At 49.5% G+C, this 21,442-nt stretch overlaps 2 protein-coding genes and 5 non-coding genes across 9 annotated transcripts; 5 read left to right on the forward strand and 2 right to left on the reverse strand.

Moving 5' to 3' along the window:
- Positions 1–464: 464 nt before the first annotated feature.
- TRNAP-CGG (transfer RNA proline (anticodon CGG)) lies at positions 465–536 on the forward strand. The gene has a single exon. It is a non-coding gene; the product is annotated as a tRNA-Pro (tRNA).
- A 615-nt stretch (positions 537–1,151) lies between these two features.
- On the forward strand, positions 1,152–1,223 carry TRNAD-GUC (transfer RNA aspartic acid (anticodon GUC)). The gene has a single exon. It is a non-coding gene; the product is annotated as a tRNA-Asp (tRNA).
- A 369-nt stretch (positions 1,224–1,592) lies between these two features.
- TRNAG-UCC (transfer RNA glycine (anticodon UCC)) lies at positions 1,593–1,664 on the reverse strand. Its single transcript has one exon. It is a non-coding gene; the product is annotated as a tRNA-Gly (tRNA).
- Positions 1,665–2,270: 606 nt separating this feature from the next.
- On the forward strand, positions 2,271–2,342 carry TRNAW-CCA (transfer RNA tryptophan (anticodon CCA)). Its single transcript has one exon. It is a non-coding gene; the product is annotated as a tRNA-Trp (tRNA).
- A 6,872-nt stretch (positions 2,343–9,214) lies between these two features.
- On the forward strand, positions 9,215–14,641 carry AURKB (aurora kinase B). Of its 3 annotated transcripts, none has more exons than XM_022595506.3 (9): positions 9,215–9,289; positions 9,614–9,685; positions 11,108–11,210; positions 11,320–11,374; positions 11,619–11,813; positions 12,114–12,252; positions 12,361–12,509; positions 13,222–13,396; positions 13,570–14,641. In XM_022595506.3, the coding sequence occupies exons 2-9, from the start codon at positions 9,638–9,640 to the stop codon at positions 13,741–13,743; spliced, it is 1,038 nt and encodes a 345-aa protein (XP_022451214.1). In that variant the 5' UTR covers positions 9,215–9,289; positions 9,614–9,637; the 3' UTR covers positions 13,744–14,641. The 3 variants fall into 3 exon arrangements, with proteins under 3 accessions (XP_022451214.1, XP_022451215.1, XP_089756507.1); XM_022595507.2 differs by having other exon boundaries at positions 9,216–9,289; positions 11,622–11,813; XM_089900381.1 differs by lacking the exons at positions 9,215–9,289; positions 9,614–9,685 and having other exon boundaries at positions 9,696–11,210.
- Positions 14,642–18,406: 3,765 nt separating this feature from the next.
- On the forward strand, positions 18,407–20,337 carry BORCS6 (BLOC-1 related complex subunit 6). The gene has a single exon (XM_022595829.3). The coding sequence runs from the start codon at positions 18,568–18,570 to the stop codon at positions 19,621–19,623; it is 1,056 nt and encodes a 351-aa protein (XP_022451537.1). The 5' UTR covers positions 18,407–18,567; the 3' UTR covers positions 19,624–20,337.
- A 650-nt stretch (positions 20,338–20,987) lies between these two features.
- TRNAI-AAU (transfer RNA isoleucine (anticodon AAU)) lies at positions 20,988–21,061 on the reverse strand. The gene has a single exon. It is a non-coding gene; the product is annotated as a tRNA-Ile (tRNA).
- Positions 21,062–21,442: the final 381 nt, after the last annotated feature.

A 21,442-nucleotide genomic window follows, 5' to 3' on the forward strand; every position in this document is an offset into this window, starting at 1 on the left:
GCAGGGACAGAAAGGGGGGCTGGTGTTCCCAGAGAGATCTCAGGACTCATTAATTGTCCCCAACCAGGCAACTCTACCGCTAGTCTTCAAAGCTCTGCGCCGGGGGCTGGGTCCGAGGACGGCGGGCGGAGGCAGGAAGAGTCGAGACTCCGGACTACGGAGTGGCGCCAAGTCAGTTACCGTAGGGCGCGGGCACACGGGTGCTCGAGGCAGTCCTGGAGGGCTGCTCGGGGGCGAGGCCGAGACCACTCCCTCCCACTTCCCCGACGTTATTTCCTGGGAGGAGTCGGAGCTCGCGGCTGTGGAGCCGAGACAGATTCCCAGACCCCAGCTCCAGAGTATTGTGCGTCGGGGCGGGTGGTCCCTAACCGCGTGCCAGGATCAGGCCGCAGTGAATCACAGTCCTAGGACTGCAGAAAGCCTGGGACGACCTCTAAAGTCGTCCGCGGTCGTTACTGTATGTCGGCTCGTTGGTCTAGGGGTATGATTCTCGCTTCGGGTGCGAGAGGTCCCGGGTTCAAATCCCGGACGAGCCCGGCCTTCCAGTTTTGCGGAAACCAGAGCCCCAAGGCGGTTGTTACTTGGAACGGCGCTGAGGAGGCTGGGCTGGAAGGTGATCAGAGTGAACTGAGGGCTTGAAGGAGGTGTTCCGGGAGCTCTTTTGTTCTGAGTGGACACCCGGGTGGCAGGAAGAGGCTCGCGGCGCGCAGTCCTTCCCAGAGTTCCAGGAAGAGGGCAGGCACCTCTTGACATGGGCAAGACGCTCGCTGTCTGTTCCCCTCCTTCCTACTTGATGCTACTCCTCGGCCTCCAGAGCCTGGTTTCGGTTTGATTGATGTCCGTCAACTTATAGTAGTGGATGACAGTTAGTGAAACGGGTTGGGACCTATTTAGGGTTATGTCTGGGAGAGCCCCAGGACTGTCAGAATTCAGGTCTCAGCAGGCTTGGAGGCCGTCTGTCTCTTGGTCACTCCTGCTCGTTTTCGCCCTTCTGGGGACTCGCGCTCAGTTATGGTCTCGAACATGCATAGGTTTCGGTCAGCATTTCTTACTGGACGGAGAGACAGCATCCACAGGAACCTCGTCATTGGCACGCCGCTCTCGGTGAAGATAGCAGATCAAGCATTTGGAGCAAACGATGTTTGTCTCATTCCTCGTTAGTATAGTGGTGAGTATCCCCGCCTGTCACGCGGGAGACCGGGGTTCGATTCCCCGACGGGGAGAAGTGCTAAGCCTTTTGCACCAAATCTTAACTTACTTCGGAAGTACCCATCTCGGGCCCTAGGATGAAGATAAAAAGAAGACGGGAAGAAAAAGGAAAGCAGAAGACGAGGGATCGTTTGTCCTGACTCTCAAGCTCACATTCTAAATTTCATATTTGTTTTATTTCAAGTAACTCGTATTTTAAATATGTGGCTAAATTAATTATTCTCTCCATTCAATAGGTTTATTAGCCATTATTCTCGCCGTTCAATAAGCATATTAGACGCGTTCATTGACGATAATTTAAAAAACACAAGAAGGCAAACAGCAAAACACTGTCACACGCGTAATTCGGGGGGGGAAAAGAAAAAGAAAACTTAATGTCACTATGCGTTGGCCGGGAATCGAACCCGGGTCAACTGCTTGGAAGGCAGCTATGCTCACCACTATACCACCAACGCTTCGGTTTCGTTATTGCTTATTGAAGTTCTTAAATACTGAGTTAGGTCTACAGGGTCGTGGCTTGAGTGATAACGAGTCAGGGCCTAGGCGAGGAACGGACGAAAGCGACGCCGACACAGAAGTAACGAGTGCAGTGTGCGAGGCACTCACGTGTGAGCGGCGCTTGGCTCCCGGCACCGCCATTGAGCTCCAGTCACCACGCGAGGGACTGTTTGATTATACCCAGTCTACAGACGAGGAAACAAAAGTCAAGAGAAGCCAAGTAGGGGAAGAGCTGGGATTAAATCTAAGATTTATCCAGGGCGCCAGATCTGCACCAACACTTTATTAACCCCCAAAATAAATCTCAAACACATGAAGTAATTTCTCTGTTGAGTGAGCTCAATGTGTACCGAGGTTAAAGAATTGGGCCTTAAACCAAATGCGTCTAAACCCAATTTGTCCAGAGGAGGATGATTAATCCCTTAGTGCGCGCGCATCTAGCCCGCTGGCGGCTCGGAGAACGGCTCTGACAAAGGGCCGGGCGGGGTCTGAGAATAAAACTCCGCCCCTTGATGCTGATGATACATCTGTTCACGAGGTCCGTCGAACAGCGGTTTCGAGAAGGCCTCGTGGCGCAACGGTAGCGCGTCTGACTCCAGATCAGAAGGTTGCGTGTTCAAATCACGTCGGGGTCAAAGGGTTATTTTCGGGAGCTGGATAGTTTTGCAAGTGAGATTATTTTTTGGGAAAGAAAGAAAAGAATTTTGTGTTATTATATGAAAAAAAAAAAAAAGGAACCTGAGTGTTTCTGGGATTATTTTTCCCCTAAAGTATCTGAGTTTTCTACTAAAATACAAATTTTGGAACTTTTATTTTCATCTTACTGTTTCCATCAAATCAACCAATTAAATAATAATACCTTTAACCTCGTAGATATTTTAGATATCCTAACACAGAAATTCTTCATAACCAGTCACCAATTCTTGTTCCGAAAATGTATTTTGGAGCAATAAATGTTCTTTATTGAAAAGAATGTAGCAATAATGAATAATTTTAAAGTAATAATGATAATTCATAATCCTCCTAAACCAGTGGTTTAATTTTTGGCAATTTAAATTCCACTTGCCAGGGGTGTCCATAATCTTGTACTCCAGTATTTTCACTTATCATTGTAATAGGAATAGGATTCTATTATCTTTATAATTATAATTTTAATGAACATCGGACTTCAAGGACAATGCTGTAAGTTATTAAGCAATTCTTCTAAAGTTAGACATTCTGGTTGTCTGGTGGTTATCTGCATTTTTTTCTCATTATTTAAAGTGTTACCATGTACATCCTTTTTTTTTTTTTTTTTTTTTTGGCCTCTGCTGAATTTGGTCTATGACATGAATTCCTGAAACTCCAGTACCAGGGTTAAAATTTCCCCTTAGCTAAACAGCTAACTGCACTGCTTTTGTTTCTTTTTCAACTAAAAGCGATTTTCTTTTTTTCTTTCGTTTCCTCTCTTTTTAAAAAACAATTATGTTTCCATTACCGTGTTCTTGTATTCAGTTCAATTTTTTTTTTTTTATGGCTTTAATCATCTCTGATGTTCCCTCCATGCGGTAGAACATTGGGTATTAAATACAAATATTTTGTATTTAATTTGCGTTACATACAAATATTCTCCAGACTTCACTGCCGTCACTAGAAGCCCAGAGCTATGTGTATTTTTGCCGCTTCTGGTATATTGAAAAAAAATAAAATAACGAAGAAATTTAAGCCATCCACTCCACAGGCCTTGTCTTTCCCAGTGGGGAATTTCTTCCTTGACATCTCTTTCCTTAACTAATAGCGCCTTTGTTAGTGTCACAGGCTTGGGCTGCAGGAGAGGAATTTGAGCCGTCTCACCACAGCGCACAAAGCAGTCACCCACCCAGGCTAGAATCTGTGCCTCGCCTTCCCCTCCTCTCCCTAGTCCCAGGACCGCCTTCCACCAGAGTGGTCACTGTGTTACATGTGTCAAGACTGAGGCTGACAGTCTGCCAGCCTTTGTTGCAGAAGCCAAGTGTGCTCGATTTGAGAACCGCTGATGACTTAGCAAGGGGACAGCTCAGGAGCGTTGGTAACCTAACGCGGAAGGAGTGTGAAGCTGGCAGTCGGTAATCCTGCATCCCCTCCTCAGTGTCCAGCCAGAACAGGGCCCCTTTAAGGAGATACAAAATAGTAATTTTCTCATTCTATCTTTCCTTATACATTAACAAAAATTTTATTCGAGTATAGTTGATTTACAATGTCATCTTAGTTTCTGCTGTACAGCAAAGTGAATCACTGATATACATATACATATATTCACTCTTTTTTAGATTCTTTTTCCATATAGGTCATTACAGAGTATTGGGTAGAGTTCCCTGCCCTATACAGTAGGTCCTTATTAGTTATCTGTTTTGTATATAGTATCGTGTATATGTCAATCCCCCTTCCCCCCCAACCATGTTTGTTTTCTACGTCTGTGACTCTATTTCTGTTTTGTAAGTAAGTTCTTTTGTATCATTTCTTTTAGATTCCACATATAAGCAACATCGTATGATATTTATCTATTGCTGCACTTTTTTTTTTTTTTTTTTGGTCACGCTGCCCAGCTTTCAGGATCTCATATCCCTGACCAGGGATTGAACCCAATCCAGGCAGTGAAAGTGCCCAATCCTAACCACTGGACCACCAGGGAACTGGGAGACTTACTTTTAACTAGTCTGTGTAAATTTTATCATGTTCATGTATATGTAAAAACCAATACATCAACAGAATGGATAAATCTCACAAACATAATGTTGAATGAGAAAAGTCAGGTGCCAGAGAATATATACTGTGTGATCCCATTTGCATAAAGGTAAAAACAGGCAAAACCAGTATGTGGGTTAGAAGTCAGGACAGTGGTTACTCTTGGGACAGGGGGGGAGTGACTTGAAAAGAAGGCTGGGGGGTCCTTCTGGGGTGCTGGTAATATTCTGTTTCTTGATCTGGGTGCTGGTTACCCAGAGGTGTTCAGTTTGTGAAAATTTGTCCAGCTGGACATTTTCCAGTATGTACACTTCAATAAAACATTTTACGATGCATCAGAAGTGTAGTGTAGAGGCTTCTTGTCCTGCCACATGGGCAGGGGCACTGTCTCTGCTGATCCAGTCCCTGAGGATGCACACATGGACCTGGAGGGGGCCTCAGGCCTCAATCTCAGTGGCAGGGATGTTTGGTCCAGGCCTGCAGTTTGTACCAAAGATGAACACTTGGGCTCTAATGGCCAAGAGCAAACCCCAGCGATGCTGTTTGACCTGGGAATGCTCAGGAGGAGTCTGGATGGAGGAGAGCAGCCAGGTCTTGATGCACCTACTCAGCTCATCAGCGTTGCCTCAGGTTTACCTTGAGGAGGACAACTTAGTGGGGAGACATGGGAAGTATTGGCTAGGCTCCTCCAACAAGGCCCTTCCAGAACCTTCTGAGTCTACTACTCCTCGTCCCTGGAAGGGGCTTATTGGCTGACGATGAGAATTCATGTCTTGAAATTTCTTTGTGGGGGAGGGGAGAGAGGGGAGAGGGGGAGGGGGACTTCCCTGGTGGTCCAGTGGTTAAGGCTCCACGCTCCCAATTCAGGAGTCCCGGGTTCGATCCCAGGTCAGGGAAATAGATCCCCTCATGCACGCTACAACTAAGACCCAGCATAGACAAGTAAATAAATTTCTTTGGGGGATATTCCATTATCAGAAATAAAAGGACTGACATGTGTGCCTCACACACATTACAGTATCCCAGCCATCCAGCCTGACCTTTGGAACACGCTACATTCTGACCCTTCCCAGTCACTGGAAAATTCAGCTCTGGGAGTAGAATAGTGACAATTGCCCCTCAAGGACACCCCTCAATGTTCCTTGGCCAGTAGCCAGAATCCCCAATCTAACAGGAACTGGGAGGCAAAAGCAAAGCAAGAGGAAAGAAGAAAAGAGTTAGACTTGGAGGAATTTGCTCATTTCCACCTTTATAAACTTGGGGAATCCCTGCGGGAGAGTGGATGCTGAGCTTGCCTCGCCAAAGAGAACAGGCCACAGTTTTGGATGGGGCTGCGCTGGAGGTAGATTGCTGGTACTCAGTGTGGCCCGCAGACTGGTGCCACTTCATGAACTGTTACTTTTATGTCCGAAATGAGTATAGAATTTGAGAGCTACATATTTAAAAACTCTTACAGTATTTGTCAGAGTACTTTTATAAACGTTGGTTATAACCAAAAAAAAAAAAAAGCGAGGTTGTTATTTATTTATTTTTTGCGGTACGCGGGCCTCTCACTGCTGGGGCCTCTCCCGTTGCGGAGCACAGGCTCCGGCCGTGCAGACTCAGTGGTCATGGCTCACGGGCCCAGCCGCTCCGCGGCATGTGGGATCTTCCCAGACCGGGGCACGAACCCGCGTCCCCTGCATAGGCAGGCGGACTCTCAACCACTGCGCCACCAGGGAAGCCTGAGCTTGTTATTTTTATATCTTTTAGATTTCATTTTTCAAGGAACTCATTTTTATTGTATTTTATAAAAGTATCAATCTGTGATGGATTGACAATAATTAAAGCTGGTTCTTCCCTATAGATCGTTTGAGGAGCACTGGGGTAAATAACAGAGATTTTGTTCACTAACTGGAACAGGCAGCTGATTGCCTAGCTGCTAGAACAGATAGGTTTTGTTTTGCTTCGTTTTTTGTGAATAATGCAAATCTCAATTTTATGCTGGCCCATCAACTATTCCTGAAAGGCCAAATGTCTTCCGACATAATGTGCAAGTGGGAATTTAAAGACTCCAGGGGACAGAGATACTGTATGGGATCTAACAGGCATATCCCACCCATGCACTGTGTCCCTGACAGGCTCTAGAAAAGTCTCCCTTCACTAGATTATGAGGCATAAAGTATACTGCAAGTGACAGGATTTTTATAAAGCTCTTCATTAGCTAGGCATTCTATGCCAAATATGTTGATAAAGGCACTGAAATTGAAATGGGCTCCTTGATCTTGGGAAGCAGGGTTGGGCTGACCCTGAGTGAAAACAGCACTGTACCTCCAGTGGCACATGCCTATTTCTACCACCACACTCCCGATCTGCTTTAACTGTAGGGGCTGGAAGAGATACATTTACCAGCCTCCTTTGCAGTACTCATGTGACACAGTTCTAGGCAAGGAGATATCTACTGGGAACTTTTTTTCGGGGGGGCTGCTCCTTGGGGCTTGTGGGGATCTTACTTCCCTGACCAGGGATCAGACAGGGTCCCATGACAGTGAAAGCACCGAGTCCTAACCACTGGGCCACCAGGGAATTCCCATATTGGGAACTTTTAGAAAGGCTTCTGATTTTCCTGATAAAAGAGACAGAGACTGTTGGAATCCATCTTGCAATGGGAAAATGTTAAGAGAATCACGGAGAGGCCATTCCAGACCTCTAACATTGTTCAGTTCCTGAGCCAACTATCTACTGTCTGATTTCTTGTTATGTAAGAGAAAATAGATGTCTATTGTTTATGCCAGTGTTAACTGAGTTTCCTGTTACTTGCAGCCAAAAGCATTGTGAACTGATCTAGAAACCCATTAGGACTTATTTCATTTACATCAGGGTGAATCATATGAAATTGGTATTTTCTGTAGGTCAGAATGATTGACTGTCAGTAGTTTTGCATCATTCAACCCAAATGACTACAAACATTCTAGGTCTGTAGATGTGTGTCAGTTAGTATGCTTTTAACAGCAAATAACAGAACTCTTAACTCAATGCATTAGAGAAGGAAACCTGTTGGGTCATGGAAGGAAATGGCTGAAATAGGCATCCAGACGTTCAACATTGTCATCAAGTTCTCGGGTTCTTCCCAGACCTCTCTTCTGCCTTCTACAATGTCAGCTTCATACTCAGCCTGCTCCCTGCAGGAGCACTCCCACCAGCAATGCAGGCTATGTGCTTTCTTGCCCAGTTCCAGCAGGAGAAAAGGAGCTTCTGTCCAGCATTCTGGGCAAGAATCCTAAAATTCCCACTAACTGACTCACTAAGGTCACATGCTTATCCCTGAACCAGTGACCACGATCCCAGAATAAAGGGTGTTGACTGGTGTAAATCAGACAGGGTCCACTCCTGGACCTGGGATGGGGTCAGCTTCCCTCTCAGACCCACAAAACTCTTGTTGCTTTCAGGAAGTGGGAATCGCTGGGAGAATGGATGCTGGCTAGATAACCACAAAGTCCTCTACAACGTGTCTCCATCAAGTTAGCGATTTGGGGTTGGCAGCAACAGAAACCAACAACACAGAATGGGGAGACAGGTGGTTCCCTAAAGTGAAGTTAGAGTCTTATTATTAGAAGAATGATGAAGGGTGCTGGACAGGCAGTATTTACAAATATCCACTAGTTATTTCATAGAAGGTCCCAAAATCTATTTATTTAACCCAATAATGAAATTTGGAGTCGGAAAGAGCAGAGAAGGGAGTGCGGCAAGAAGGAGAAAAGTGAGAGTGGGTCCAAGCAATTTGGCCTCGGTTGGGGGACCTGCAGAGAAAGGTCCTCTGGTAGAAAATTCTTATTAGTAATATGAGTAAAAGACTCAAAGAACAAAATAATAATGACATAAGAATAAACGCACACGGACTCCCCTGGTGGTTAAGGCAGTGGTTAAGCATCTGCCTGCCAATGAAGAGGACACAGGTTCGAGCCCTGGCCGGGGAAGATCCCACGTGCTCCGGAGCAACTAAGTCCATGTGCCATAACTACTGAGCCTGCGCTCTAGAGCCCACGAGTCACAACTACTGAAGCTGGTGCCTAGAGCCTGTGCTTCTCAACGAGAGACGCCACCACAATGAGAAGGCTGCGCATCAGAAAGACCCGATGCAGCCAAAAAAACACCCCCCCACACAACATTGTAAATCAACTGTATTTCAATAAGGTATTTAAAACTTAAAAAAAAAAAAAGAATAGGGCTTCCCTGGTGGCGCAGTGGTGATACAGAGGACACGGGTTCGTGCCCCCGTCCGGGAAGATCCCACATGCCGCGGAACAGCTAGACCCGTGAGCCATGGCCGCTGAGCTTGCGCAACGGGAGAGGCCACAACAGTGAGAGGCCGGCGTACCGAAAAAAAAATTAAAAAAAAAAGAATAAACAGACGTGCAAACGAACAAGCAATAAAACTTGAATAGAGAATCTGACTTAGTATATCAAAGGTAGCATTTAAATTCCCTTGGGAATGGTGCAGCTTGTTTAACAAATGATGCTGGCATAACTGGCTCTCTGACAAAAAACAAAGTTAAACCCTAGTTCATACATATACACAAGGATAAATTCCAGATATATCGATGACTTAAATTTTAAAAACAAAACAAAACAACAAAAAAAACCCATGAGACTATTTCGGGGGTCGAGGGAAACTTTCCTAAGCCTGAACCCGAGCTGCTCCGGCGCTCGCATTCCACCTTTTCCATTGGGCCCCTAGGGCTACGTAATGGGACACCCATCCAATGAGGACTGGGCATGGGCGGCGCGCTCAGCCAATGGGGCCAGGGCGGGAGATTTGAAAGGACCTCTGCGTGGGCGCGGTCGGGAAGGTTCAGTTGTTTCCCAGCCGCCAGGGAGGTGGCTGTGCTGCCGGCTCCAGGTGAGCTGTCCTCCTTTCGGGGGCCTTGCGCCGGGAGAGGCCAGGTGATCCGGCAGGTCGGGGGGTCCGTTGGGCGGGCCCGCGCGCACTCTGCCGGGCTGCTGGTTGCTCTAAAGTGGAGAGAGGGTCCTGGAAAGGGGTGAGGCCGGTAGCAGGGCTGGGGCAGCGAGGCGAGCTCCGGGATGCGCCTTGATGAGGCCAGCTTGTAAACCTGCTCCCTTTCACCAGCCCCAGACAAGCGCTTCCGGCTAGATCTGTCCGACCCCTCACTCTCTCTCTCCCTCTTTTCTGCTTCTCACGGCTCTGCTTCTCTTCTCTGCCCAGTTCCCTCCCCCTTCCCTTCTAAGGATGGCCCAGAAGGAGAACGCCTACCCCTGGCCCTACGGCAGGCAGACGGTAAGGGCTTTCCCACTTCCCCTCCCCCCACCCGCGTGGCGAGGTCCCGCTTGCAGATTTGAGGTCCTGCAGAGGGCTATCCTCTTACCACTTTCTTCCCGGCTTTGCACCAGTTTATGGGCCCCAGTCTGGTCATTTGTAGCCACATCGTATCAGGTGCTGCCAACTTGAGTTTGACCAGCCTGTGAGGACCTCTGCAGAGCTGAGCCTATTTGTCACATCCAGATGACATCTGGGACTGAGCAGGCAGGGTCTGGCCTTTTGGCCATGATTCCCAACCCTTGTCCTGAAAAAATAGGCTAGGCAGGAAATAGAAGTAGACTCTGGAAGGATTTAGATACGTTTATAAGTTTAAAAGGTCCAGGACAAGTCTAAATTAAAAATTTAGAATTTATTTTAATGACTGGTGTGAAGTAAGCATTCAATGGCTTTATTTTCCAGTTGTCCCAACACCTTTCACTGAAGAGTCTACCCTCTGATTTGAAATGCTACCTTTGTTACATATATTAAATTCCCACATATATGTGGATCTATTTCTGCACTCCATTTTGTTCAACTTGCTTATTTGTAAATTCCATGCTAATATCACTGTTTGCAAACAGGTCTGTAGGGGCACTGAGGCTTTCTTCCTCTCTTGGCTAAAGAAGAAAGAAGGGGCCCTGCATGGGCTTTGCTCTCTGTTTGCGGGGCTCGAGTATCCTGCGGGGGGGGTCTGTATGTCCCCTTGTCCACCAGCTGCCTCCCTGGTGAAGCTCTGAATGAGGCTGTCAATAGTGGAGGCTGAATGAGAAAACATTGTCATGCCCACACTGGTCACTCCTAAAAGAAAGGGGTGTATATTACTCAGAAGTTGAAAGTGAAAAGTGGTCCAGGGCTGTTAGAGTAGCCCTCAGTGTCCTAAAGCCTGCTGTGGCAAAGGGGTAAATACTGAGATTTGCTGAACACTCAAGGCCACAAGGACCTTATCTGAGACTTAACAGACTGAGCTTAGGGGACCATGAGAATACCGCTGTGCTAAAGCTCCTTGAATTTTGTGTGTTCATTACCCCAGCCTGTACTGCCCCCTGAGGTGGGGGGCTGGGTAAATGAGTGGTGTTATGGACAAGACTTTGAAGGTTGGACAGCCTTGGGCCTGAGAATGTGGAGTGGGCCAGGGCCAAAGAGGTGAGAGGTTAGGTGTGAGGGTAAGTCCCTATCTTAGGCTGACTTAGGTTGTTTATTAATAGCTCATTTTATATGGGGCTCTGAGCAGAGTCCTGGGGCTGAGTAGCAAAATTGTGGTCTCAGTGTTCCTCTTTGAACTGGGGATTGGGTAGGTGGGTGGGCGGCTTTATAGCAAGCCCTGAAATGCTGCTTGTAGCACATTCCAACCCAGTCACTGGGATAAAGGCACTCTCAGAGCTCTCCCCTGGTCCTTCTCAGGCTCAGTCTGGCCTGAACACCCTGCCCCAGAGAGTCCTCCGGAAGGAGCCTGTCACCCCATCTGCACTTGTCCTCATGAGCCGCTCCAATGCCCAGCCCACAGGTAACTAGGACAAGGGGAGGGCATCGACCTGAGGGGACTAGGGTCTGGGAAATGTGGACGGGGATGAAAATGTCAAAGGATGGCCTCAATTTCCCTCTTCTTTCCTTAGCTGCCCCTCTCCAGAAGGTGGTGGAGAACAACAGTGGGACCCCCAACTTCTCAATGTAAGTGCCCCAAGCCTTGGGGCGGCAAGAGAGGGGGAGGGACAGCGAACAGGTAGGAAATGGGGGAGGTAGAAGGTAAGGGCAGGAGGAATAGGGAGGCAAGAAAGCCTGATCCATCCTCAGCTCCCCTGGAAGAGAAACGGGGCTGCGGGCAGGATGGGCTGAGGTGCAGGGAGAAGGCAAACGCCTCAGAGGACCGACTAACCGGTACTCAGCTGCCTACCACCCCCCACCCCCCCTCCAGCAGGCGTTCCTTCACAATCGACGACTTTGAGATTGGGCGTCCTCTGGGCAAAGGCAAGTTTGGAAATGTGTACTTGGCTCGGGAGAAGAAAAGCCGTTTCATCGTGGCGCTCAAAGTCCTCTTCAAGTCTCAGATAGAGAAGGAGGGTGTGGAGCACCAGCTGCGCAGGGAGATCGAAATCCAGGCCCATCTGCAGTACGCGGCAGGGCCCTTCGAGCCACAGTACCCCTGGCGCCTCAACCCCCCGCTCCTCTTCCAATCCCACCACATCCAGACTGTCTTCTCTGCAGCTGTGGTCAGGCAGCCCCAAGGAGCTCTCAGTCCTGGCCAGAGCCTTGAACCCAGAGAGCTGCGTCCAGTTCCCCCTTAGCACCGCCAGCCTGGTGTCCCCTGCCTGGCCCAAGCCTGACCCAGTTTGCTGCAGTGGGACCTGTCATCTTTCCCATTTCCTTATGCCAGGATACAACCTGATGCTTCCTCTGTCTCCTCTCCCAGGCATCCCAACATCTTGCGTCTCTACAACTATTTCTATGACCGGCGAAGGATCTACTTGATTCTGGAGTATGCCCCCCGGGGGGAGCTCTACAAGGAGCTGCAGAAGAGCCACACTTTTGACGAGCAGCGAACAGCCACGGTCGGGGCGGGTGGGCACCTGGGGCACCGGCCGGGGGCTGGAGGCTGGGGGGACGCTGCTTGCAGCCGAAGTCTATCCTTGTCTGACTGCCTGTCATTGGCCCCCCAGATTATGGAGGAGCTGGCGGATGCTCTGATATACTGCCACGGGAAGAAAGTGATTCACAGAGACATAAAGCCAGAGAATCTGCTCTTGGGGCTCCAGGGAGAGCTGAAGATTGCTGACTTCGGCTGGTCTGTACACGCCCCCTCTCTGAGGTATGGTGGGCCAGGAGGCCGGCCCTGGGGGTGAGGCTGGGGCATTCAAAGTAAAACCACTCCAGATCTTGTTACCCAGAGACATTTTGGGTGGTTCTTATGTAAATATACAGACACAGCAATATCTTTACAAAAATAGGAGACTCTCTGGGAATTCCCTGGTGGTCCAATGGTTAGGACTCCACGCTGTCACTGTTTTGGCCCGGGGTTCAATCCCTGGTTGGGGAACTAAGATCCTGCCAGCCACACGGTGTGGCCAAAAAGAAAAAACCAAAAATAGGAGACTCAGTTTTGCCACCCAGGTTTCTCACTTGAAATATATTGGGACCTTCTTGCCATATCACTGAGAATACGCCCACATCATTTTTAATGCCTTCATAATATTGCATAGTAGAGATGTAACCTGATTAATGTAAGCAGGATGTGCTTGATGGACATTTGAGATTTTTCCTTTAATTCTAAGGTGAACATTGCCCTCGTATCTGATTATTTTAACATACAGCCCTCAGTGTGGAAACGCAGAGGCAGTGTGTAAGCCCACCTCTGGGGCTTTAGTGTATGTCTTCGCCCCACTCCTACCCCAAAGGCTCTGTCAGAGCCTGGTTGGAACACTCCCCTGGCACATCCTGGGGTCTCTGGGCTCCCTGTCAAGCTTCAGGGAAAGGAGAGAAGGTCTGGATCTGGGATCCCTGCCCACTCACCCCCCCTCCAGGAGGAAGACAATGTGTGGCACCCTGGACTACCTGCCCCCAGAGATGATTGAGGGGCGCACGCACAACGAGAAGGTGGATCTGTGGTGCATCGGAGTGCTCTGCTACGAGCTGCTTGTGGGAAACCCCCCCTTCGAGAGTGCTTCCCACAACGAGACGTATCGGCGCATCGTCAAGGTGGGAGGCTAGTCCCGGGTGCGTGGCTGGGGTCTGTGCTGGCCCAGGGACCAGGGGCAGGGAGTGGGCATATCGTAGTTGTGGGGCTTACGTCTCTCGCCAAATAAAATGGGCAGTGAAGGGAAAGCAGCCAGGGTGAAAGCTGGGGTCCTCCTTCTCCTTTACCTCTGCAGGTGGACCTGAAGATCCCCCCTTCCATGCCTGCAGGAGCCCAGGACCTTATCTCCAAGCTGCTCAAGCATAACCCCTCAGAACGCCTGCCACTGGCTCAGGTCTCAGCCCACCCTTGGGTCCGGGCCCACTCCCGGAGGGTGCTGCCCCCCTCTGCCCTTCAGTCTGTCCCCTGAACTGTCCCTGTCATTTTCTCCGTTGTGTCTGTATGTCTGTATATGTGTAGTTAGGAGAAGGGGTCCCTGGCCTGTTCCCGCATCTGTCTTCTACCTCCTCTTTATCTAATAAAGGCTGAAGCTTTTTGTACTAATGAGTGTAGATGTTTACAGGCGGAAATTGCTGTGAAGGAAGCTGTCACCTGTGGGGAGGAGGCTGGGGAGTTGCCCATGCAGGGTGCCAGGACTGGCATTGCATCACTGCCCCTGGGAGCACCCTGCCCTCTCAGCTCTAACCCCCACCTGGTCAGCTCCACCCCACCCCCAAGTCTTTTCTTTCCCCTGCTCTGACTCCCAGACCTGGGGATGCTGGGGACTCAGCTCCACTCTGCTACGCCTGCACACCAGCCATCTCTGCCCACCTTCTCTTACTACTTGCTCTTAGCTGACGTCTATTCTTTCCCTCTTCTGGTTCACTCCTGCCGACCCAGGAGCAATTGAACATTGTTGTACCCAGAAGTTGTTTGTTTTTCCGCTTTGATGAGGATCTAGCACAGGAGTGAATAGAAGCAGTCATCTTGTTCCTAACCTAAGGTTTAAGGTTTCACTGCTAGATACATGATGCTTGCTGTAGATTTTTAATACATGTCCTTTATCAGGTTGAGGAAGGCCTGGTCACTTCCTAGTTTGCTAAGGGTTTGGGCGTTTGTTTTGGGGTCAGCCGCAACAGCATGCGGGATCTTAGTTCCACGACCAGGGATCGAACCCGCGCCCCCTGCAGTGGAAGCGTGGAGTCTGTTGGGGTTTCTCTGAATCAAAAATAGGTGTTGACTTTCACCTCATGCTTTTTCTGCATCTGTTGATTATTTGCTCTTTTAAGCCATGTGGTGAAGAACATCAATAAATGTTTTTATTTTCATCTCAGTTACTCATGCTATATTCAATTCCTAGGGTTGCTGTAACAAATTACTACAAACTCGGTGGTTTAAAACAGCAGAAATGTATTCTCTGACAGTTTTGGAGGTCAGGAGTCCACAATCAAGTTGTCTGCAATGCCATGCTCCCCTCAAAGGCTCTAGGGGAAAGTCCTCCCTTGCCTCTTCCAGCTTCAGGTGACTCTGGGCACTTCGTGGCTTGTGGCTGCATCTCTCCAATCTCTTGCTTGTGTCTTCACACAGCCTTCCTGTCTTCTCTCTTTTCTCCTCTGTGTCTTATAAGAACACTAGTCATTTGATTTATGGCTCACCCAGATAATCCAGGATAATATTGTCTCACGATCCTTAATTACATCTGCAAAGACCCTTTTTTCCAAAAAACATCGCATTCATAGGTTCCAGAGGTTAAGACACAGACATATCTTTTTTGGGCCTACCATGCAACCCACTACATATGCCCAGAGATTAAAACAACTGAACGATGTTATAAGGCTTAAAAAAAACCCAAAAAAACCCTAGAGTCTGCCTATTTCTCTCTCCCCACAGACAGCCTATTCCAAATCCTTTTATGGGTTTGTTTTGTTTTTGGTATTTACCGTGTATTTCCAAATCACAGGATTCTGTTGCTACTTCTTAAGTTTTCAGTTTTAGGCTCTATCTATTGTTTTCCTGCTACAAAATGTACAGGTTTCATTCTTTCACTCCACTGCCACCATACACATGTGCATTTTCTGTCCCTACATCCTTCTGATGTAGTTATATCAAAATTTTGCTTAGATTTATTCGTTTGACAATAGTTACTGAGTGCTTTCCACAGTCCAGGCACTGTTCTAGAGGCAGGGGAGTGAATAAATAGGAAAGAAAAAAAGAAAATCCTCTGAGCTCAGGAAGGTTGCAAATCTAGAGGATCAATGTCAGTATCCAGTGTGTATGTTATGACCATGAGATGCCAGCCAAGCTGTCTCATGACATTCTATACGTTTCTTTTGGAATAGATGCCCCTGAAGTCAATAGCCTGTGTCATTTTCTTAGCCCCTCTGAACAGATCACACCTCCAAATTCTCCCCCAGCCTGAGCACTTAAAGTTGTCAACATTCATCAATTGGGCCTTCATTGCATCATATGGGCCTGAGATGGAGTATGAAAGGTAAAAAAAAGCCCATTCTTAGCTCATAGGCCATATAAAAACGGGTGGAGAGCTGGATTTAGCCCACAGGCCATATTTTGCTGACCCCTAATGTAGTGGACACTGTTTTGCTCCCCCATAGCCCCTCCTCCATCCTCCATTGTGTTGCTACTACTTCAGTTTGGAGGGAACTGACCCACCTCTAGCTCCAGGAGGGGCATAATTGTTCTAACCTAATCAGTCAATTCTTCAATCACCTTGCCAGAGTGATTGCTTCCAAATACCAAATCCTAAGTCAATAAGACATGGTATCACCCTGACCAAAGTGACTAAATTGGGCATGTGAACCAGTTTAGGCCAAGGAGATGTGACGAGAGATTAACTGGGGCTCCTGGGAAAGATGCATCGGAAGCTAGTCCTTCCTCCCCTTCTGGAAGTTATGGGAGTATATCAGCCAGGGCTTCTGGTTGCATGCAACAGAAAACAATTCAGGTTCATTTAAGCTGAAACAGACCTTATTATGAGCATCCTGGGTAATTCATGGAATCTCTAAAAGGACTAGGCTTGGAGTCTACACAGTCAGGAAAAATTCCACTGCAGAAGTGGTCCAGTAGACCATGGTGGAGCCTGAGCCATGTGCTAAGGAATCTGGGAAAGTGACTGCTTGGTATTCCAGCTTTTGTAGTGGGAGATGGGCTCTGCCTAATGAGGTGGGAGAGTCCTCAAACACTGGGATTCAGATCCTGGGAGGCCCAAGAGAATGACAAATGATCGCAGTTATGGACTGAATATTTCTGTCTCTCCAAAAATTCATATTTGAAGTTGAAGCCCTAACTCCCAATGTGATGGTATTTGGAGATGGGACCTTTGGAGGTAATTAAATTTAGATGAGGTCATGAGGGTGGGGTCCTCATGATGGGATTGGTGTCTTTATAAGAAAAGGCCAGAAAGCTAGCTCTCTCTCTCCATCATATAAGGAGACAAGAAGGTGGCCGTCTGCTAGCCAGGAAGAGAGACCTCACCAGGAGCAGAATCAGCTGTCACCTTGGACTTACAGCCTCCAGAACTGGGAGAAAAAAAAAAAGATTCTGTTAAGACACCCAGTTTATGATATTTTGTTATAGCAGTTCAAGCAGGCAACTATAATTCCCAAAGAATGACAAATGACATAGTGCCACCATGAGGAAGCCCACTTGGGATAAAGCTACTCCCTTGGAAAGAAACCAGGCCCTTTACGACAGTGTTAGGGCACTGAATGCAGGCTTCTCTGACACCTTAAGACCATTATTGTATGACAATAAATTCCCCTTGTTTTTGTTTGTTTGCTTTTGTTGATTCAACTTGTGTTTTCTGTCACCTGCAGAATACAGAGCTTCTGCTTGCTGAGGAGTAAAAGGAAGACAAGGGGGGGGGGGTGTCATTCCCAAAGAGAGGGGGAGAAGATTACAGTAGACCACTGGTCTCATGCTGTATTAGTCAGGGCTCTGGGTGCAAGTGACAGAAACACATCTTGAATGAGTTCCAGCCAAAAAGGGAAAATTAATGGCCTAGGGTCATTTAATTAATAAATATTTACTGAGCACCTACTATACGCTAGGTACTGTTCTAAGCACTGGGGCTATAAATGAGAACAAAACCGACAGAAAGTCTTACCCTCATGGCACTTACATGAGCAAGTAAGCAAAATGTATAGTATGTCAGATGGTGATAAGTGCTCCGGAGAAGAGGTAGAGAAGGAAGATGGGGAATTGCTGGAGAAAGTGGTTGAAATTTTAAACAGACTGTAAAGGGAGGCCTCACTGAAAAGATAACATTTGAATAAGGACCTGAAGGAGAGAAGGGAAGGAGGAATATCCAAGGTGAAAATTTTTCTTGGTAGACCCAGCCTCAAAAAAAGGGGAGGGCGGGAGGGGAGTAGCAAGAGCAAGTGTAAAGCCCTGAGGGGGCAGCATGTCCGTCTTGTCACAGGAGCTGTGAGGAGGCCAGGGTGGCTACAGCAGGACCAGTGAGGGGAAGAGAAGGAAGAGATGAGATCAGAATGGTTACCAGGGCTCTGAACTTCAGGGCCATTAATTTATTGAATATTTTACGTAGTGGCAGAATCACATACCATCCTCCAAGAGGAGAGAGACTCAGACCTGGAGGGGACAGGAGACAGAGAACAGAGTGCCAAATACACAGGAAAGCCCTTAAGCCCGCTTCGCTGTCCACTGTGAGTCGTTCTGGGCAATTCATCTGCTCGGTCTGTTAGCCGAGGACGATGGAACGAACCATTCAAGCTCTGCTGAGAATTCTGGTTTCATCCTTCCTGATCAAATAGTTGCGGTTGAATCCCGACGGTCCAAGCAGGATATACTACTTCCATCCCAAAAACCTCCTAGGAACCCCAATTCTGGTCCGCACTGTAAGTGTTTGTTAAGCAGCAATTGTGGGCGTGACAATTGTGGGCGGAAAGAGCCCTAGCCCCGCCCCCGGAGGACTCCGTTATTTCAGGATCTTCACCTTTAAGATCTGCCCCCTCAACTTTTTGAAAGGGCGGGGCGACGAGCGCAGCTGTCACCTCCTTCTTTCCACCCCGCTGGTTCTCACGTGCGTTCAGTCGTTCAATAACAGCTCCTCTCCTGGGACTTCCTGGTTGCCGGGACCAATTAGAGTGTTCTTCCCGTCCTGACCATTGTGAGCCCAAGGCCAATCGGCGCGCCTCTACAACGCCCCTTAAAGGCACCGCCAACGCCTCCTGAGCCGGGGCGAACCAATTCCTTGGCTCCTGCCCCCAACTGCAGTATGGAGTCGCCCCGGGGGCGGCCTGGGCCCAAAGCAGGCCTTCTAGCTCTGGGGGAACAGCAAGCCGCGATCTTCGGCGGCGGCCCGGGCCGAACGGCCTCTGAGCCGCCCTCAGGCCTCCGGTTGTCCGAGGAGGAAGAGGCCGAGAACGTTGGGGGCGCGAGCCGCCTCCCTAGGGCGTCCCCGAAGACTTCGAGCTGCAGCTTCGTCCACCCGCCGGACTGGGAGGCTCCGGAGGAAGAGCCGGGCCGCGGAGGGACGCCTTCTGGGGCAGGGAGCAACCGGGGGGCGCCGGGTCCCGAAAACGACCCGTATGCGCCCTCCCGGCGCAAGGACCCTGAGGACAGGCCTGCATCGGAGGGCGTCTGCCGTCGAGGGAGCCCTGGAGGCGGCGGGTTGGATGTTGAGCAGGAGAAGGAAGACGACGACGAGGCGGCGGCAGCCAGCAGGGCTGGCCGTTCCTTCTCCAGCCGCCTTCAGGACAGCCGCAGCCTGGACGGGTTGAGCGGGGCGTGCGGCGGCGCCGGGTCCTCAGGGGGTGCAGAGTGTGGCGCGGGCGGCGGGCGGCGCGCCACTATATCCAGCCCCCTGGAGCTCGAGGGCACGGTGAGCCGCCACGGCGACCTCACCCACTTTGTCGCCAACAACCTGCAACTCAAGATCCGCCTGAGCGGCGCCCCTCAACCCCCGCCCCCTGCCCCTGCGCGGCCCTGTTCGGCGCCCCCACCCACTCCGGCCATTCCTCCCATCGACCCCGACGTGCTGCGGGACCTGGAGAGGCTGAGTCGGGAGCTGGGCGGCAGGGTGGACCGTCTGCTTCGCGGGCTGGGTGGTGCGGTGCAGGAGCTGACAGCGCTGAGCGTGGGCTGCATCCAGACCTACCGTGATGCCGTGGACTCCCTAGGCGAAGCTGTGGACATGAGCATCAAGGGCATGTACACCCTGCTGGCACGCTGTGAGGAGCTGGAGAGGGCTCTGCAGCCAGTTCAGGGACTGGCGCGCCAAGTCCGGGATATCCGACGCACCCTGGAGGTGTTGGAGGCCCTGTGCAAGTGACCGGGAGGGCAGGAGAGGCCTGGCAACGCCAGGGTCCAGCAGGATCCTAAGGACTCTTCAGGGAGCCCTGGTGGGACCTGCCTGCCGAGGGGAGGCCTGTATATTGGAGGCTCTTCCAGATATATTTAGTAGGCCCGCGACCACTAGCTGGGCCTTATACAGGTGTACACGGGGAAGTTTTAAAGCCTCTCCTGGTGGGTGGGGTTGATGCTCTGCTTCTATTCAGTTGGCCATCTGCAGCTACCTTGTTCTCCCAACTCTCTTCCCTAGTTAGAGCACCATCTCTGGGAAGCCAGGGCTTTAGGTCTGGGCTTGGGAGACATGACTGCCATATGTTCTCAAGAAAGGAGAACAGGGGAGGCTCCAGCCCCACTGTGGCCACCCTGACCTCCAGTGGTCACATCTCAGGTGCCAGGGGCTGTGGGAGCTTGAGGGGTCCTTGGCCACACACCATGCAGACAAGGATGCACACCTGCAGATGGATAACCCCGGGCTTCTGCCCTCTGGCCCCCTGCCCTCCCACTTCCCCAGCCATAACCTGGGTGGAGCTAGAAGGAATGTATTGCATGGTAGAGGGGGTGAGTTGGGAGGGGTCTCACTGCTCTCAGGGTTCAGACAGAACTGTTGCTGGGTTTGAAGCCCACCTGTTGTGGAGTGTTCTGATCAGTTTTGGCTTTCTGAGTTTTTGTGGAATTAAAGTGCTGCTGCTGCTAAGGGTGAGACTCTGTCTGTGTGGGGTTAAGGGATTGATGAGCCAAAGGTATGGGCATGAAGGTCAGTCTTTCCGTGGAGTTTTCTTGGGGCCGGTGCTGCGAGTGGGGTGGGGGTCCCAGGCCACATGGGGAAGGATATGGTTCCTGCTCCTGAACAGCAGAACGGAGGGGAAATGTAAGACACAGATCTGGGCTCAGAGACCCAGTAAAAGCTGAATCAGAAGCAAGGTGATCCAGAAGAGAAAGGGAAGGGGTCGTCTCAGTTCCTGGGCAAACTGGACATCTTGGCTCTGGAGAAAGAGTGGAAACACTTGCTAACTCCTTTCTTGACCCCATTTCTCACACTCTGCTGATCAGTGCCATATGTATGGTCTGAAACAATCTTTGTTACAATCCCGGACAGCCTTCCATTTACCGTCACATAGTAAATTCCAGGAGCCCCCCGTTATGGTCAGGAGATTTGGAAACAGAGATCACAGAAAGAGATCCAGTTTCCTTAAACTTTTCTGCTCTCTCAAGACACTACGACTTGGAAAGAATTTAAGCACGTTTCTCTTGGGGGTGTGAAAAGTTCCGGGATTAGAAATGCTCCCCAAGCCTTCCCTAAGCAACAAGAAATTAGCAGTACACATTTTAAAAATGTTACGTTCCTGGCCCGTACGGGGATCGAACCCGCGACCTTGGCGTTATTAGCACCACGCTCTAACCAACTGAGCTAACCGGCCAGCTGACAGTAACTTCGAAAAAAATGAATCTATGTAAAGTACAAATTACTGATCAGTCCTCTCTTCAGGAAAATTTTTACATGGGTAAGATTGTTTGGGGAGACAGGGAAACAGAATACGAAAACGGAATCACTTATCGTTTCGGGAAGCAACATCCAAGCCAAAACACTGACAAGCACAATAATGCCACTGTGTTGCTTGGCGGCAGATCGAGGTGCAAACATACAGCTTAAGACTGACGACATGCACGTAGCGTTGACGCACACAACCGGAAATAGAAAAGGCCGCCTGATAGCAACTAGCAGGTTCCCAAAGAGATGTGGAAAATTATGTGTATAAGCGCCAAATGCCCACAGTTCTTTCCTTGAGGTGTTTGCAAAA

The sequence above is a fragment of the Delphinapterus leucas genome, chromosome 19 (genome assembly GCF_059928025.1).
Source record: "Delphinapterus leucas isolate spDelLeu-1000000601 "Yukka" chromosome 19, BTC_Dleu_Yukka2, whole genome shotgun sequence".
Lineage (NCBI taxonomy): Eukaryota > Metazoa > Chordata > Mammalia > Artiodactyla > Monodontidae > Delphinapterus > Delphinapterus leucas.